The sequence below is a fragment of the Stomoxys calcitrans genome, chromosome 2 (assembly GCF_963082655.1).
Source record: "Stomoxys calcitrans chromosome 2, idStoCalc2.1, whole genome shotgun sequence".
Classification (NCBI taxonomy): Eukaryota; Metazoa; Arthropoda; class Insecta; order Diptera; family Muscidae; genus Stomoxys; species Stomoxys calcitrans.
Genome location: NC_081553.1, coordinates 25871442 through 25891677, shown reverse-complemented (window position 1 = coordinate 25891677; position 20236 = coordinate 25871442). Strand labels below are relative to the sequence as shown.

Genomic DNA, 20236 nt, shown 5'->3' with positions numbered 1-20236 from the left:
GAAATGCTTAGTAGGGCTATTACAGATGTAGCGTGAAATAAGACAAAATATCCAACTCAGTAAAGACTTTGCTGTGGGTGTGTATGGGCGCTACACTTGGAAAAACAAGTCTTCTTAGTAAAGAAATTTACTTAAAATTAAGTAAAATTTTCTTTAAATTAAGTTAAATTTTCTATAAAGTAAGTAAGGATTTGTGAATAAATTAGATTTTTATTAATTTCAAGTGTATAAAGGAGTTTTCTTAGATTTGCAATAAAAACTTTTAAAACCATTAAATTAAAGATACATTTTTAACTCTTACTAAAGTATTCTTAAAATTTTTAAGATTTTTTAATTTTTATTGATTCCCAAAGTTGAATCATCTAAAAATAGACTTTAGTTTTCTTACAATTTCTTTGGAGATTGATGTGATTCAGTTCTTTTCCAAGTGTATTAAAGAGTATCATCTAGACTACAGCTCCATGTGAAGGCACGATTATCATTCTGTTTTTATAAATGTGGGTAATTGGTAGAATTTTAATAAGGCCAAGCAATGCATTGTGGCATTGAGATGGCTGGAAACAAACCTCACCAAAAAAGTATGATTATAACCCCCTATACCGTTATTTGCTAGTTGCAGAGCTTTTTTTCGCCCACTCAAGCGGAGGTAGCATTTGACAATTCATTTCTCCTTGCGGTTTCTGATGCGTACATCCTCTTTCCTCTCCCTCAAACTGCCACATTCTGAAAGTAGTGCAAAATATGTAATGACTTGGTGTGTATTTAACTTTGTTTAGCTAGGTTGCTATGTGCTGCCCTCCTATTACCCTCCCTTTAAAGTGAAAATAAACCAGCAACGCAATTTCACAGACAAGCTGCTTAAATAGCAAGCACCACAATGACAAAAAAAAAACGAAACGAAACGTTGGCCAAATGTCAAAGAAAAATTGTTGCGGGTGTATGCGGAGCAGCAGGAGGGAAAAATTGTTGGCAATGATTATCCTTAAAATTGCCACGTGGAAAATTTCAAATCATTTTGCCAGATATACAATGTGATATGGGATAGAGCATTACAAAATTTTTAAATTGAAAAAGGAAAAAAACGTTCTATTTTGGGTATATTTCCTGTTCAAAATCAAAGATCCTTATTTTAGAAATCATACCCGAATACCCACATACATTATTTGAACATTTTTCCTTCGCTCGATTTACAATCATGATTTATGCAAAAGGGAATCAAGCCATATGAAAATCTGTTGTTGTAGGGTTTATTTATAAATACCATAAGAAGGTATTATAAGAAAATTAGTTTAAAATAATTCATAAGTCGTATAAGTTCTCTATCTTTTGTCAAAATCAAAAAGTATAGACAAAAAGCTTAGTTGTGTGAAAAATGTTAAATAAATTTTCTACGCCATATGTATTGTTAAGCGCCATCTGCTGATGTATTATGTTTAGCTATTCATTTTGTGGAGCCTTTCACAAAATCTAAAGAATTGTACACATTAGAAAAATACCTTTTATTTATGATAAATATTGCATACTTTAAGGAGTTATAAAGTCTGGCTACTAAAAAAAATAAGAAATGTCTGCCAAAGACCAAAGGTTTGTTAACTGTGAGCAGTATATCCCATCTGTTGTCCGGCAATTTTGTTTTTTAAGTAATCAATAGAAAATTTTTCATTTCTGGTAATATTCATTCTCATGATGAATTAGCTCGACTTTCTCCTACTTGGGAGAAACAACGTTATGAAATAAAGACAATACAGCCAAAGTAGTTGAAAGTGAAATTGTTGCTTTTAGTGTTTTTATTGTAAGATTTCTTAATTTTTTGTTTCATGAAAACTGTTGCATACTTTAGGGAAAACAGAAAATTACATTAAAAGTTATAGCATACTTTTAGGAGACAATTTCATATACCCAATTCAATACGAATAGGAATTTTCATTCTTCATTAAATTTTTGAAGTTTACTAATCAAATCAAATGAAGAACTAATTATTGATACCTATAATGTTCTAATCGATAAATATGTCCATTTTGATGGATGGGTGGGAAGAAACACGGAAGTTGACCGTAACTAAAGTTCGAAGACTTCGCAGCAAGAATCAAACTGTTGGTTTGGGTATGGATTTTTCGATTTAACAGAGTACTCGGACTCTGACTGTTTTACAATATATAAAAAAAATCGATAATTCGAAAGAGGACTGATGGCCCTGTGGTGGCCAATGTTTTGGATAATAAACAAAATGAGCAAGTAATTCAAATTAATTTTTTGGAGATTTTTATACTGACTATTTTAGATTTAGATAAATTTTTGGTTTCGAAAAATATATCAAAAATTTTTTTTTTGACTAATACTTTTACAAGTTCGAAGATGGGCGATATCGGACTGTATCTTGATATATCCCCCCATATAGACCGATCCGCCGATTTAGGGTCTTAGGCCTATAAAAGCCACATTTATTATCCGAATTTGCTGAAATTTGAGATAGTGAGTTGTGTCAGAACCTTTGACATTTTTCTTCAATTTGGCCCAGATTGGTCCAGATTTGGTTATAGCTGCCATATAGACCGATCTGCCGATTTAAGGTCTTGGGCCCATAAAAGGCGTATTTATTGTCTGATTTCGCCGAAATTTGGGAAAGTGTGTTGTGTTAGGCCCCTCGATATGTTTCTTAAATATGACACAGATCGGTCCAGATTTGGGTATAGCTGCCATATAGACCGATCTCTCGATTTAGGTTCTTGGGCCCATAAAAGGCGCATTTATTGTCCGATTTTGCTGAAATTTGGGACAGTGAGTTGTGTTAGGCCCTTCAACATACGTCTTGAATTTGGCTCAGATCGGTCTAGATTTTGATATAGTTGCCATATAGACCGATCTCTCGATATAAGGTCTTGGACTCATAAAAGGCGCATTTATTGTCCCATTTCGCCGAAATTAGAGACAGTGAGTTGTGTTAGGCTCTTCAAGATTCGTCTTCAATTTGGAGCAGATCGTTTCAGATTTCGATATAGCTGCCATATAGACCGATCGCTCGATTTAAGGTTTTGGTCCCATAAAAGGCGCATTTATTGTCCCATTTCGCCGAAATTAGAGACAGTGAGTTGTGTTAGGCTCTTCAAGATTCGTCTTCAATTTGACGCAGATCGGTTCACCGATCTCTCGATTTAAGATTTTGGTCCCATAAAAGGCACATTTATAATCCGATTTCGCTGAAATTTGATACCTCCATGTCGTATATGGTTCAGATCTATTTATAAAGGGTGATTTTTTTGAGGTTAGGATTTTCATGCATTAGTATTTGACAGATCACGTGGGATTTCAGACATGGTGTCAAAGAGAAAGATGCTCAGTATGCTTTGACATTTCATCATGAATAGACTTACTAACGAGCAACGCTTGCAAATCATTGAATTTTATTACCAAAATCAGTGTTCGGTTCGAAATGTGTTCAAATTTTGACAAATTTTGTTCAGCGATGAGGCTCATTTCTGGTTGAATGGCTACGTAAATAAGCAAAATTACCGCATTTGGAGTGAAGAGCAACCAGAAGCCGTTCAAGAACTGCCCATGCATCCCGAAAAATGCACTGTTTGGTGTGGTTTGTACGCTGGTGGAATCATTGGACCGTATTTTTTCAAAGATGCTGTTGGACGCAACGTTACGGTGAATGAACACATTTCGAACCGAACACTGATTTTGGTAATAAAATTCAATGATTTGCAAGCGTTGCTCGTTAGTAAGTCTATTCATGATGAAATGTCAAAGCATACTGAGCATCTTTCTCTTTGACACCATGTCTGAAATCCCACGTGATCTGTCAAATACTAATGCATGAAAATCCTAACCTCAAAAAAATCACCCTTTATTTGGATATGGCTACCAAAAAAACCAATATTTTGTTCAACAAAATTGAACAATGACTTGTACTTATTAGACCACTCAATGTCCGTGACGAATTTGGTCCAGATCGGACCATTTTTCGGTATAGCTGCTATAGGGGCATAAATTATAAATTTTTCACCGGATTATGACAAAAGTTGGTTAACATATATACCCTAGGTGGTGGGTATCCAAAGTGCGGCCCGGCCAAACTTGACGCCTTTTACCTGTGTTATTTTATTTTCTAAATGTAAATCATAGTAAGACTTAAGCAGAGGTTGAAGTCCGAATTTCAGTCCGATCGATTGAAGTCCGAATTTAATCTCATCAAATTTAGTATTTAGAAATTGGAGAACTACGGTTTTCATTAATTTTTTATTTATTTTTTTTATTACTTTTTTTAAATTTATTAATGAAAAGTGACGAAAAATATGTTTTTAAGAGAGAGAAAGAGAGTAAATCTTTGTATGAAGGAATCATTATAAGAGAGACTTCCCTTCCCAAACATGATTAATCTTGAGAATCTCCCTCTCGCACGTAAGCCCTAGCAAGAAAGAGATAGTATAAGTATTATTCTTAGAGACTCATTGTAAGGACTTGCTCTCCAGATATATAGAAGATCGTTATTCCCTTACATTCACTCGTTAACAGCTTTTAGCTTTTACATAACAAGCAGATAAGAGAGAAAAGCGATTCAATTTCTGGAGAGGCAAACAAAAAAGACATAATTTTAAAATATTTTTTGGTTAGAATACAAGGTATACCCCAGTTCCCCACAAAATCAGCATTTTTAATCTACATCTAACTAAATCCTGACCTAAGTAAACCAAGAAAAAAAAGGTAAGCACAAGAAAGCTCTAACCACAACAATGAGAACATAATGGGAGAACACTGAGAGATCGATTGATTGATTGATTGATTGATATTGGTTTTAATGGGCTGATCGTTCTAGTAATCGATTCTTGCAAAAATTGATTGGTAGTTATGCTAAGAGCTGAGAGAGTTAATGGCGCGAAATGTATGTTGATAACAATTTGCCAAAATATATATATATATATATAGAGAGAGAGAGGTATATAACTGAAGTTATTGCGAGAGAAAGACAACATGGTTTGGTTTTGCTTGAATTATAATAATAAAAATAATACACACACACTTATATATTTATGTATATATAAAGAGAGTTATGTATGTAATTTATAAATGAATCAATATATAGTAGTATGTTGATATAGAGAATATTATTAAATATAGGTAGGTATATATATATATAAAATGTATTCAAATGTAATTAATAAGAGAGCTTTCAATGATTTGATTTTATTCAAATGAGAACACAAAAGAGTAAACATAATTTTGAGCAGAAGGATTCGATTTTGAGAACCAAATTCAATGAAAACGAGAGAGCAATTTTGACAAAAAAAAAATATTTATATATAGAAAGAGAGAGAGAGGGAGAGAGTGAGAGCAACAAAGAAGTTTTTCCCTCAAAAAGTGTGTAATGAAGTAATCCAATTATAAAATCAAATACATTAACAGAGAATTTCAGAGACAGAGAAAGAGAGAGAAGGTAAGGGGAAAAATGAGAGATTGGCTTCTCTTCAATGAACAGAAAAAAACAAAAACTTACCAGAGCTGAAATGGGAGCGTTTGGTTTGTTCATTTTCTGGATCGGTATCGAGTGGTCTTTTTCTAGAGTCACCAATTTCAGGGCTGGGGCAAGTTTCCATGGTAGCATCTTCGGCCATTATGATGGGAATTTTGATGGTTTTTACGATAACGATGGCGAGAAAAACTTTTTTATTTTTGTTTTGTTTGTTTAACAAAAACCTCTCTGGTTGGGCGACTGTTTTGAAATGTTACTGTTTTTTTTTTGGTTTGCTGATGATTCAATTAGCTCTTGGTGGCGGTAGTGGTGGAGGTGGTGGTGGTTGGTGGTTGGTGGTGGTGGTGGTAGTGGTGTTGGTTGGTTGGTTGTTTTGGGATGAGCGATTTTTGAGATGCTGATCGTCACGAACGACAGAGCGAGATAGATAGATAGAGAGAGAGAGCGACAAAAATTTGGCGAGAGCGAGTCTGAGAGTTTAGAAAACAGCGATGATGAGAGCGTAAAAAGCAAAAACCAAAAACACAAAATTTTTAACTACACTCTGTGTGAATTCCCACTTCTATTTGGCTGGGCTTGATGATGATAATGTTAAGATTTTTTTTTTTTTTTTGATTGGCTTTATCCTGCGTGTTGGTTACCTTCTCTTCGAAGAGACACACAGTAAAAGAGAGGGAGAGTAAGAGTGACTTGGAGAGTTATTTCTGACCACTTTGATAACGATTTGCTACGCCAACGTTCTCTTTTGCTTCTCGGGCTCTCCTTTTGCTTATATATATCACTCCTCTTTATGGTTATGAGGAGTTTCCACTCCTTGTCTTGGTCTCTTGGTTGCTGTAATGAGGTGATCCTTGCCTTCACTTCACTTAGTTGCTGTATCTTAGTGCCACACACACACACTAATGACTTGCTTATGATACTTTAATTATCTGTAATTTTTGGTGAGTTTTTACTGCCTTTTTTGATTTTCTTTTATTTGTTCTATTTTTTTTTTCTGTTAAGCAATGCAACACGCAACGAACGGTTAGATGTTGGTTATAATGCGGTTTTTGGTTTAGTCCTTTTTTGTTTAAGGTGGTTTTGGTGGTGGTAGTGGTCAAGAGCGAGCGAGAGAGAGTGGTTGTGGTGTCGATTTGAATGATGACATTTTTGAAGTGGTTGGTGGTGTTTTTTTTTTTTTTTTTTGGTTTATAATTTGAATGGTGCGATAATTATAATTGTTTTTTTTTTTTTGGTTTTTGGTTTGATACGAGTATAACGAGTATATGGAAAAAAGAAAAAAAGAAAAAAATTGTTCATGAGAAAAATGCAGCAATATAAAAGTACACACATATTATAATAAAAATTAAACAAACATCAATATGTATAATTAAATTTACATAAAAACTATGTTTACTATATATTTTTGTTGATAACAAAAACAAAAGGATCTGACAAAGAGAGCGAGAGAGAGAGTTTCGTTTGGAAAAAAATATTTGCAATATGCCAACAAGAGTATTTGAAAGAAACAGAAAAAAATTTGTTCATCGATAACGATTTTTTGATTCAAATTGGGATTTAAATGAGTAAAAAAAGGCTGAATTTTATTTAAAAAAAAAAACAATGAATTTATTTATTTTCAGCAAAAAAAAATCATTCAGGGTTAACTGATGAGGGCAAGGTTTGGCAATTTGTAAAGATTTTTGCAAAATATCACTCTGGTGATAGAAGAGAGAGAGAGAGCAAGAGTGAGAGTGAGACAATGGTTAGTAAATTCATACGGGATGTGTGGATAGGGGAGCATATGAAAGGAGAGAGTGGGTTAAGAGCAATCCAGCATTTGAGTTTTGAGTTTCAATTGAAATTAATGAGTATGATTGTCATTTATTGCTACAATACATTCCTTAATGTTCAACTCGTTTTGTGAACTTAATCTATTTGGTTTTGGGGCGGGGCGGGGCGAGTTGGTTGATATGACAACATCAAAAGCATTTTTCATTATCGATTATTTAATAGATTTTAATGTCGGCTGACTGGTTATGATGTGAAACGATAACATCGATTACACAGAACGAACACATTATGAGCATTAGACAATGGGTCTTAAACTAACGATTTAGTATAACAAATTATATTGATGATCGTTCGAATGAGTATGCAATGGTACATGATTATCTATGTACAGTTTTTTTTCATATGAGATTTTATCATTCGAAATAACTTAAAGCTAAGTTAACTACTCTAGGGCTCTATGATTTGAGGACGATTCCTATGCATACGCAAAGAAGAATAAAATTCAGCAACATGCAGCAAATATCAAGACCTTAGATTGATAAAGACTAGATATTTCAGGTTAAATAGAGGAAATTCAAATTTTATTTTGAATGGGTAACTAAACTGAACATAGTTCTATTAATCACATCTTTTAAATTTTGCCAACTTAGAGGCTATCATGTCATCAATTGCCATTAAGAAAGGCCAACTTACAGCAAATAGCTTGCATTATGATATATTTTGAAGATTTGCTTTATGCAAAATATACATAAAATACGTACAAATACTGCAGATTAATGAGCTGTGAGTTCTCCACCGGTCAAATAGGCGGACATCAATCCTGATGGTACTAATGACATAGTTGAGGAACCACAAAAGAGTTTATTAATGTTAACGTATCCGATTGCATGTTGTAAATGTTATCAATAACTCAAAGACGTTTATATTCATTACTATATTAGTAGACTTAACGGGTAAAAAAAAACTGAAAAAAAAATCGGCAGAGCCCGCCCAGGATTTGAACCATGGAACAGCAGCGAGAGCCATTGACGTTATCTAGCTTTCGAAGCCATCTATACAATTTGCGATATATGCACAAGTGACATGTGTATGCATTGGGAGTTACGCAGAAAAAATTAAAATCGGTTTCAATCACGAAATTAATTCATACAATTAATTTTTTTAATTGAAACTGCTTCATTCACGAATATGGTAATATCAATAACAGTCTTTGAAAATGGGAATTGAAGAAATTTTCAATTTAAAAAAACCCATATTCAATTAAAAAATGATTGAAAATTTTTGAAGTTTTTAATTAATGTTTTAATTAATCCAATTAAATAAATGATTGAAATTTTTGAAACTTTCAATTAATTTTTTATTGATCCAATTAAAAATGGTGATGGAAATATCCGACACATCCAATTAATTTTTTAAAGAGATCAATTAAAAATTTTTTTGAAAATATGCCAATGCTTTATTAAAATTCTTGCGAAAGAAGCGCTGTATAGGGCGCACCCTCAACGTGCATATCATACACATCCGTACACAATTCTTGAAGTTGCATATTTTGGTACTTTTAACGATTATTCAGCCATGAAATCGGGTTTATTTGGGATTTGAAAACAAATACTGCACAAATGGGATTTATTTATGTATGCCAAAGCCTGCAAAAAACACAGGATTTAGCTCTTAAATCTTGAAATGACTCTTGAAATGACCATGAATCCGGATTTAGTGGCCAATATAAACGTACCCCCATAGAATGGGGGTGAACTATATTAGACATTCCGAAGTATTTGTTTTCCACCCAATAAAGTATATATATTCTTGATTTTCATGACATTTTTAGTCGATCTAGTCATGTCCATCCATCTGCCCTTCCGTAGGTGGAAAACATGATAGCGATTGGAGATGTAATCGAAATTTTGCAGAGACACTATTATTGATGTTGATGGTTGGAGATTGCTAATGCAAATGTTATGTTATGACTTTCAACGTCTGCGCCATATATGGTGTAAATTAGTCCATCACTTGATATAGCTCTCGTATAAACCGATCTCCTGAGTTGACTTCTTTAACCCCCAGGGGCCGATGTGGCTGCAATTTTGCTGGTGGCGCTTTGTGATGACTTCCAAGCACTATGCCAGATATGGTACAAATTATTCCATAAACTGCTACAGTTTCCAAATAAACCGATCTACCGAGTTGACTTCTTGAGCCCCAAGGAGCGGCAATTGCTATCCAATTTGGCTGGAATTTTGCACGTGACTTTTTATAACGGCTTCCAAAGACTGTGCCAGATATGGTCCATAATTGGATACAGCTCCCATATAAACCGATCTCCCGATTAGAATTCGTGAGAATCTAGTGAGCGCAATTCTTATCCCATTTAGCTTAAATTTTGCAAGGGACGTTTTGTAATGACTTCTAACAACTATGCCAAGTATGGTCGTAATTGTTCTATAACCTGGCTTAGCTCCCATATAACCGACCTCCGGATTTGACTTCTTCTTCTATTCGATTTGGCTAAAATTGTGTACATGACGTTTCTTATGACTTCCAACAATTGTGCCAGGTATGGTTCAAATTTATCCATAACTTGGTATAGCTCCCATATAAACCTATCTCCCGATTTCTCTTCTTGAGCCACTAGAAAGCGCAATTTTTATCCGATTTAGATGCGATTTTGCACCATGATTTCTGCTATGACTTCCAACATCCATACTAAGTATGGTTCGAATTGATTCATAGCCTGATATAGCTCCGATATAATCCTCTATCTCGATTTGATGACTTTAATATATAGAAGGCAATTCTTATCCAAATATAAAAACAAATCCATGGAATCTATTGCTTGGCATCTCACTAACGTTTCTTAGTTTATGCCTTTTAAGAGAGACCAGGCAAAGATAATTCACACAAGTGATCGATGGTGGAGGGTATAAAAATTTCGTTTATTTACATTTATAATGAACTTTCAATTTTATGTCTTATTTTTTATTCCATTATATTTTTACTGTAATACAATGACATAATTTAGTTTTATTTTTATTTGTAATTAGTCATCTAACAGTTGCCCACTGCAAAACCACAAAATGGTTATTATTATGATTGACAAAAAAAAAAAATAACAAAAAGTGTTAAAGCCCGGAAATACTCATATCACAACATATTATTTAAAAATATGACATTATACTCCAAAGCACATTGTTTAGCTACAAAATAGATTTTTTTTCAAATAAGGGTAATTTTAAAATCTTTTGATGTCCTGCATTACTATTGTGGTACAGGATATTTTAACTTACTGCTTTTGTTTCTGGCACCCAGAAGGAAGAGAGTTGGATCGATTGATAGGAATACAAATCGACTAAGAATCACTTTCCGATTCGATTTAGCTATGTGCGTCCGTCTATCTTTTTGTCTGTCTATCTGTATGTCTATGTGACTGTCTATCTGTGTGCCTGTTTGTATGTCTGTCCATGCTAATTTTTGCACAAAGTACAGGTCAAAATTTTCACCCCCAAGTCTTCAAGACGAACTTATTCAAACTGGAGAAAAATCTGTTCTCATTCATATGTTCATCTGATATGGACTCATTTTGCAATAATAGGGTCATTTGTAAACCAATTCTAACGAAATTTGGCATGAAGTTTTCTATGGTTGCTCTTTTTATTATTATTTGATTACACAGAAATCACTTCAGATTTAGAAATATTTTCCATAAATCATATGTATCTACCGCTTTTCCGTTTCTAGAGCCTTTGTCAATGGATGACACGAAGTGTTACCAAGTTGATACTGGTATATCCGCCAGTATGATATTTGTTTTATTGACAGTTCATTATATTGTTTACAAGTCACCAAAAAAGCATTTGCTTCTGAGTTTATTCAAAAAGAAAGGTAATCGTTATGAAGTTCAAGTGTAATAGCGTGATAGTGCTATTGCGGATATTATTGGCGAACTCAAACACCTCAAAGTGAACGAAGTGTTTGTGTGTCGCATAATAAATCGTTATTATTATACTGGTAGCTTTGTCAAACGCCATGGTGGAAAATCGTAATTGGCTATTGTTGGTGAACTCAAACACCTTAAAGTGAACAAAGTGTTTGTATATCCAAAAAGTTCCAAAAAGCACACGATCATGCACCAAAGCAAAACATAGTTAAAGTTGATAGAACAAAAAAATTGGTGTGCTTGTATAAACGAAATTTTGGAAGCTACTTAGGAGCCGAGGGCATGCAAACATTTCGGTCGCAGATCATGCACGCATGGAAAAACTGCTACTAATAATAATAATTGTTGTTGTTGTAGCCATATATTCATGTGGAGATGGCGATCCACGTCAAGCTCCTGTAGATGAGCAAACTCGTTCCGATCCAAAGGACCGATCGCCGCGGGAACAGGGTGGCATTGGTTTTTTAAAGGCGCCAATAACTCGCCTTATCCTATTGAGCATCATAGGCATACAGAGGGCAGAGTTCTGTGTCATATCGACAGCCGCAAGGGAAATTCTGGCAAGGGATTTACCATGTTCGAAACTCAAAATCTGTTTGAACCATATGGCGGCCCTCAAGGCGTAAGGTTCAAGGATTAGGAGATCGAGGTGCATGGTGTAGTATGGGGAATCCCTAAAAGGTCTCCGAACTTACGGACCTATCTATATATTCGGAACAGAGTAGACTCTCAGACGACATGGCACCGAGATCGACTTGGGAAACAATCTTCGGGATTCGCTTTCCAGGGAGGGAGGAATGGAAGGCGAATACGGATTTTGGGAAAGATTAGACCTCGGTTTTCACAAATAGCTCCATAATAGAATCAGGGACTGGATTGGGGACATACTCCGAGACGTTCAATATGGATATGTCGGTAAGACTACCGGACAAGTGTACAGAAGGCAGAGTTCTGTGTCATTACGATAGCCGCAAGGGATTTACCATGTTCGAAACTTAAAATCTGTTTAGACAATATGATGGCCCTCAAGGCGTAAGGTTCGAGGATCAAGGGATCAAGGTGCGTGTAGTAATGTGGGGAATCCCTCAAAAGTCTCCAAATTCACGAACCTATCTCTATATTCGGAAATGAGAGGACTGTCAGACGACATGGCACCTAGATCGACTCGGGAAAAGATCTTCGGGATTCGCTTTCCAGGGAGGGAGGAATGGGAGGCGAATACTAATTTTTTGGATAGGATGAGACCTCGGTTTTCACAGATGGCTCCATTGTGGGATCAGCGACTAGATTAGGGATAAACTCCGAGACACTCATCATGGGTATGTCAGTAAGACTATCGGCCAAACGATAGCCGCAAGAGAAATTCTGGCAAGTGATTTACGATTTTCGAAACTCGAGATCTGTTCGAGGATCAAGGGATCGAGGTGTGTGGTGTAGTGTTTGGAATGCCTAAAAAGTCTCCAAATTCACGACATTGCATTTACTAGATTTCCCTGTCATGATAGTATTCCGGGAAACAAGAAGACGTACAAAAATGGCAGGAAGGGCTCCTACGCTGGGGGTGAACCAGTCGCATGACTTGCATATGTGCCTCTTGTCGAACAACTGAACATAGTAGAGGAGTGCCCAGTGATGCTAGCGGAGTAGAAACCTTACTTCATGCCGAACTGCGAACTCTGGCCTATCGCCAACCGACTGTTTTTTTTTTTCTACAATCTCAGACGCATGGACATTGATGGATTAATTTAAAATCTAATGGCCATCATGAATACATATTTATTATTTATAGGGTCTTAGACAAATATTTCAGAGTGTCCCATATACAATGACGAAATGAATATACCCTCACATTGTGATGGATTAATAAAATGATTAACTGTCCCACTGATCTACTTTTTCGGTAAAATATTTTTATACTATCACATTTATAGTTATGGGGCTTTCAAGCTATCGTAAATCTATTGTGCAGACACTGCAAAATAAATTAATTCCATATCTACACCAACTTCATTTAAACGCTATTTTATTATCTCCAATTGACTCAGGTGTCCAAAACTTAACTTCAAAAAAAAAATATTTTTATATATATATAAAATAAATGGTAATAACAAAACAAAAAAATCTTATCGCTTTTGTAGACTTTATCACAAACTGCTGTTAAGATATTCTTATCTAAAATCGATTCTTTTGTGAATGTTTGAAAGCACAATATCACCAAAAAAAAGTTAAGTGACCCAAAAATTGGCTTTGTCAAACACAACAGGAAAAAAACTAACCACAAACAAAAACGTCAGTAATAGCATGGAAGTATAGAGGATACAACGAACCAATTACAAAAATGGAAGATTTATGGCTAAACTTTGACATGTTGAAGAATTTATAAGGATGCATTCATTACTAAAAAAGTGTTTTATCCATTTATATGATAGAACAAAATCGATAAAGGCATTTTTTCCAAAACAAAAACCTGCGAAAGGTTTAAAAATATGTTGACACTTTTTTCTTAGAAACAGCTTTCAGAGAATCACATTTAAAAATGCTTTGGTGAGCAAATATACAAAAATATTTAAAACTTTGTTTAAGAACAATATCAGAAGTTTAGCAATTAAAATTTGTTTTCATCTCTGGTCAAAAATCCCTTTCTACACTTTGTTTAATGTTAGAAAGTTAAGTTGTTTTTTGCATCCTCCCTCTCCCCCACCCCTCTTACATCCCAAAATGATCAAAATCCCATGGCTTTAACATTCTCATCCAAAACGATTCGTAACCATTTACAGTCTAATAAATTCCCATAATTTTCTATGGTTTGTAAATGTGAGAAATGCATTTTAGTTTCGCCACTTTGAGACCAGAACGGAAAATAACCAAAAATAAAAAACCACCCCATTTTCCTCCCTTAACAGCTAGTAAACAATTCATGGAGATTTTGTTGCAAGCATGGGGACAAAAAATCAGAGGGATAAAATACTTGGGATATGATAATGATGATGATGCCATACAAAATTTTGTTTTGGACAACCCACCCAGAAGGTACCCCATGAAACACATTTTCAACAACAACAGCAACAAAAACGAAGAACTCTATTTAAACAACTACAGTATTCTTCTTGATGGCTATTGAAGTCATTATATTTGCCCTCCCTCAATTGAAGCAGTGATTGAAATGCGGGCCATCAATAAACGGGGACACTGGCACATACTCCAATATTGAAAAGAATAGTTGAAAACTTTATCAATCAACTTTGCAGAGACTTAAGAGGCTCTGCATATGTATGGGAAACAACACGCGTTTGAGATTTCCAACAAAAATCAAACGCCAGCACTTTGATAATAAAAATTTTAATACTATGACAACAGTCACATGCCTATGAAAGACCCGCATTTTGAAAAGAAATAAGTCAAAGTTCATTTTTATTTCATTTTAAGTATTGCAAAAAAAAAAACCCCAAAATCAATAAATTATTTTGAATATAACAAATAATTAAATTTCAATAAAAATCTCAACTAAGTGCACACTTCAAATTTTTAAATGTATTTTGGTTATGTCTTTGGCAAAACCACCCTCTAATGGAGGGTCATAGGGGATTGGTGCTATAATTCATGCCATTCCGTAGCAAATTATCAAATTGGTATAGTTGTTGAGAACGTGGGAATGTCTTTTAATCCTAAAACTATCTAGAGTGAATCGAGTGAGTGAGTGAATAAATAAATATTTTTTTATAAAAAATTTTAAACTTTTTTTAAAAATATTTTTTAAATAATTTTTTAATTTTTCTTTCAAATATTTTTTTTTAATATAAATGCTACATTTAATATTTTTTTTTTTAATTTTTATACATTTTATTTTTAATATTAGTATTTTATATGCATTTTTTGTAATTTAAAATATTTTTTTAAAATATTATATTAATGAATATTTTTTTAAATAAATTTCTAAGAAATTAATTTTAATTTTTAAAAAATATTTTTTAAATTTAATTAATTTTTTTTTTAAATTTTTTAACCTTTTTTTCAATTTCTGTTTGTTTCTCTTTCGAGACAGGCTGAATGATCGGAGATGCAAATAGAAAAGGGAAAAAATATTTTTTCGAAATAAAAAATAAAACACATTTTTAAAAATACTTTTATACCAAATTACAGTCCATATTGGTCTATAACCTGATGTAGCTCCCATATAAACCGATATCCCGATTTGACTCCTTTAGTCATTACAAGCCGCAATTTTTGTCCGATTTGGCTGAAATTTTGCATGCGGAGTTCTGGTACAACTTCCAACAACTGAGGCAATTAAGGTCCAAATTAGTATATAACCTGATATAACCCTTATGAACCGGTCTCTCGATCATCCTTGTTCTATAAAAAGTGTTACACTTTAGTAAGAATACATCCTTTATACGAATACTACCTGAATTCGGCCCGAACCCTTAGATATTTGGACATAAATTTTAATGTCATATTCGTAATCTACTCCAACATACCTTTCATTTGAACCCCATATAGCCATGATTGGCTAATTTTCCCATTTGGGGGGTTTTTGAAGAGGTTTAGCGGTGGGTCTGCCCCGCATTATTAGAGCATCATTTTAAATATCATATTTTATATCTACTCCCATATACCTTTCATTTGAGTTCTACATTGACATGATCGTAAAATATGCCTATTTGGGGAGTCTTGAGGTCGGGGAGGCCCCCTAGGTGCTTGGACCCAATATTGAATAACATTTTCGTACTCTACTCCCAAATACCTTTCATTTGAAACCCATATTGACCCGATCGGCGCACTTTTGGTTTTGGATGGCATTTTGATGGTAAGGGGGAGGTTCCGTTTGGTTTGTAGATTAAATTATGCCCTTCAGCTAAATTTATTTTGTTTACATTTTTAGCAGAATTCATGGTGGTGGGTTCCCAAGATTCAGCCCGACCGAATTAGCACGCTTTTACTTGTTTAAATGTCTGTTTGCCATTTTTTATTTTGATGCTTCAAATCCTTTCATGACTTTTCGAATATATTCTAACTCGAGATCAAAGAATAGCACACCAAAGAACTCATAAAAGTTAGGCAAGTATAAGCTGTATAAGTATTGCTGTTATTGAAATTTCACAAAGGTGTTGGTGAGACACATGGCTTATCAGAAATCGCGATCCACCATGCCAGTCAAAGTGTTTTGAATAACAGCACACACTTGCCTAACTTTTATAAGTTCTTTGCTATGCTATTCTTTGAATAGAAAGCATTGAATATGATCTCGTGCTAGAATATGTTCGAAAAATCACGAAAATATTTTTTATATACCTCGTTATTGGATTTAGATCCAACTTAGGTCAATGAGTTTTTGTTTTTATCTCTATTTTGAATTGAAAAGCAAAACAACAAAAAAACCCCTTTAAAAGTGAAGGCAAAATTTGTTGTGCAAAATGCATTGCGCAGGTTACAGAGACCGCGATTTCGGCCTTGCCAAGGGCCTCATCAGACTGTTTTGGCATTATTGCACTGTAAACTTTAAAAAAAATATATATATTTATTTTTAAATTGTATTTTAAGAATATTTTTTTACAAAGTTTTTAGCAAGTTTTTTTTTGCTATTTTTCAAATATTTTTTTTGTTACAATATTTTAAAAATAATAGCCTGCTATGTAAATTTTGTGTACTTTATTAATGTCAAGTTTTTATTGAGCTCCTTTTGTTTTCCTTCCTTAAGCTTTCATGGGTCTTATTTTATTAAGAGTTAATTTTCCCCTTTCTTCGCATTAGTTCCATGGTTACAGTAATGTTAAAGTATTATTCATTCAAAATTGTCAACGTTTTTTTTTTTGACAAAATTTGGACAAACGTATTATGGACATTTTGTCCATAATACCTTATAGCATATATAAGGGTTCTTAAAAACTTTTAAAATGATTAAATGTGGCATCAAAAATAAATATAAGTGAAGAACAAAATATTTAAAAAACACACACCTCTATCATTGTGTATAATTATCCTTAAATCAAACAAAAATCTCACAAAAATATTTTTGAAAAATTTGAGAAAAATTAAAAATATATTTGATCATGTGTAACAGTATGACACATTTGGGAAAATTTTGGCAACTTTCATACGGAGTTCATGACTCGCACTAAAAATTTCAAAAATATCAAAAAAATATTTATATTGTTGTATAATAGTATAAAACTTTTCGAAAAATCCCAAAAGCAAACTATTTTTATATAAGCAGTATAACACTTTTTGTGATAATTGTTATACATGGACTTTAATTCGTTACTACCTCTTCCAGAAACTCTCGATAAATCCCGGAAATTTACTAAGACACATTCATGTTTAAGAGTATAACACTTTTCGGAATATTGTTTTAACTGTTATACACAACCTTTAACCTATAACTATTTCTAATTCAACAGCTCTCTTAAAAATCCTAAATAAATTAAAAAAAAAAAATTAATACAGTATCACACTTCTTGAAATATTGTGTTATACAATGTCTTTACCTCGCGACTAGTTCTTTCCCAAAAGCTCTGAGAAATTCTTTAAAGAAATACTAAGTTGAAGTCTTGTGTAACAGAAAAAAGTGTAACAGTATACAATTTTTTCTTTAACTGGTATACATAAACTTCTCTCTATAAAAAAATGTAGACAAAATCTCAAAATATTGGAAACTATATATTTTTATAAAAGGGTATAACATTTATTGTCATTTGATGTTAACTTTTAAACAAAGGCTTTAGCTTCTGACTTTTTCTTTTTTGGAAAACTTTCAGATAATTAATAAAAATATTGTCATGCATAACACTGGGGTTATTTTGGGTGATTTTGTTAACTGAATAAAAGTTCTTGAAAAATCCCAAAAAAAACACAAAAATATTTTAATATAAAAAGCCTTCAACTTGTAACTTCTTCTTTCTCGAAAGCTCTCGGAAAACTTTCGAAAGAGTACTACAAAATTTGGAATAGTGTTTTAACTGGCCTCGACAACTCGTGTCTATTTCTCCACCAGAAATGACAAAAATATATTTGTGCATAACCATAAAACACTTTTTGGAAAATTTTTTTAACTGTTATACAAAGATTTTGACCCTTATTATGTATGTCGAATTTGAATATTCGACTATGACTGCCGAAAATTCGCGGTTTTATTTTGTCGGTATTATGAACAAAATCGAGGTAATTGCTTTCTTGACAGATGAACTACTTCCAAGTATCATATATTACAAAAAACAAACAACTCGATGCACATAATGCCAATGATATATTAACTTTTATTTCCAGCAGTAGAAGTCGAAAATTCGACTACGACATACATAATAAGGGTGATTAACTCTTGATTTCTTTTCTCCTAAAATCTTAATCCGAAAGAACAAAACTAGTCATGACCAAAAGTATAAGACTTTTAAGAATATTATCTGTAATACAAAGAATTGAACTCGTGGATTAAACTCTTTCAAAAGGTGAAAAATGAAAATCTCAGAAAATTTTGATGAATACTCGTATAGTCATGTTCAACAGTATTACACTTTTAGGCATAGTCTATATACTGTTATACAAAGACATTAAGTTAATCAAAGGAAAATCTCGGAAATCTCAGAAACTACGAAAAAAAATTCTTATTTATAACAGTACAAATATTGGATATCTGTTATACAAAGACTTTAACTGGTGGCTTAAACTCTTCTAAATGGTACTTGAAAAATCTCACAAAATTATTAACAATATTGTATAACAGTACAGTAACACTTTTGATATAATCTGCATACTATTATACAAAGAGTTTAACGCAATCAAAAGCTTCGAAAAATTTCTTGAAAGTTATAAAAAAATATTCGTATATAACAGTATAACACTTTCTGGAATATAATGTTAAATGTTGTACAAAACTCTTCCCAAACAGGCAATGCAAATTTGCCCGTGAACATTCCATTAAGGAACACAGGCAAACTTCTCACATATCAATGAGTGCTGTCCGATTCAAATTTAAGCTCAAAAATAAGGGCCCTTCTTTTTATAGCCGAGTCCGAACGGCTTGCCGCCGTACAACAACTTTTTGGGGAGAAGTTTTTACATGGCATAGTACCTCACAAATGTCACCAGCACTAGAAGGCATAACCACCGCTGAATTTTCTTTCTAATGTTCTCGCCAGGATTCAAGTCCAGACGTTAAGCGCCATAGGCGGATATGCAAACCGCTTCTCTACGATGGCCTTCCGAAAATATTTCAAAAATCTACAAAGAATATAGACATGTAAAGTAGTATAACACTTTTCGGTAAACTGTTATACAAATTCTTTAACTCATAACTATATCACAATCAAAATTTTTGGGAAAGATCAAGAGTACTACCAAAAATATATTCATGTTTAGCAGTATAACACTTTTTAGTATACTGTGTTAACTGTTATACATAAACTTAAATGGTGTTTCTTTTCAAAAACTTATTTTAAATACGTTTGTTTACAAAAAAATGTAGTGAATAGGGTTTTTAAACTTCGAATAGGGTTTTTGAAATAAAAAATTTCTTCGGAACTTCTAAAAAGTATTATAAATGGACATTAGGAAATTGAGACAAACTTTCAACATCGTCAGCAAGCCTTTTTGCCTCTGTATTTCATATACTCTCTTAAAAGATTTCACAATATCGACTAAAGGGATATAAGGTTTTATCGACTGTGAGAAGGCGATATAGATAATCTTTATTGAATGGGGAAGATATATATCACCACGCATTGTGTAATCATTACAGCACTCAATTACTTCAAATACCACCTTTCATTTAATAGCATTGCATATGACATCACCAATTTTTCAAATTTAATATTTAAGCATCCTAGCTTTTCATGCATTTTAAATAATAATGAAAATCTTCTTCTTCAATTCAACAATGTATTTATTATTATGATTTTTTACAGAAGTGCACATGATTATGCAGTACCTTATACCTTTATGATTATGACTTGTCCCAAATTACTAAAAACATGAAAAAAAATAAACAGTGGTTGACTTAATTATAACCCAGCTGCATTTACTTCAATTAAAAAGGGAGTATCAGGCAAACTTCATCAACT

The 20236-nt window shown here is 33.2% G+C and overlaps 1 protein-coding gene across 9 annotated transcripts in view; it reads right to left on the bottom strand.

The window, feature by feature from the left end:
• The window catches only part of LOC106086715 (RNA-binding protein Pasilla), a 282488-nt gene that overhangs the window by 105471 nt on the left and 156781 nt on the right, over positions 1 to 20236 (bottom strand). For 7 of the 9 annotated variants that reach the window (XM_013251497.2, XM_013251498.2, XM_059361891.1 and 4 more), the window contains one exon: positions 5498 to 6533. The exons of the other annotated variants lie outside the window; for them this stretch is intronic. In XM_013251497.2, the coding sequence (XP_013106951.1) occupies positions 5498 to 5615 (118 nt within the window). In that variant the 5' untranslated portion in view covers positions 5616 to 6533. The remainder of the gene's footprint in view (positions 1 to 5497; positions 6534 to 20236) is intronic. 9 annotated transcript variants of the gene reach the window in all.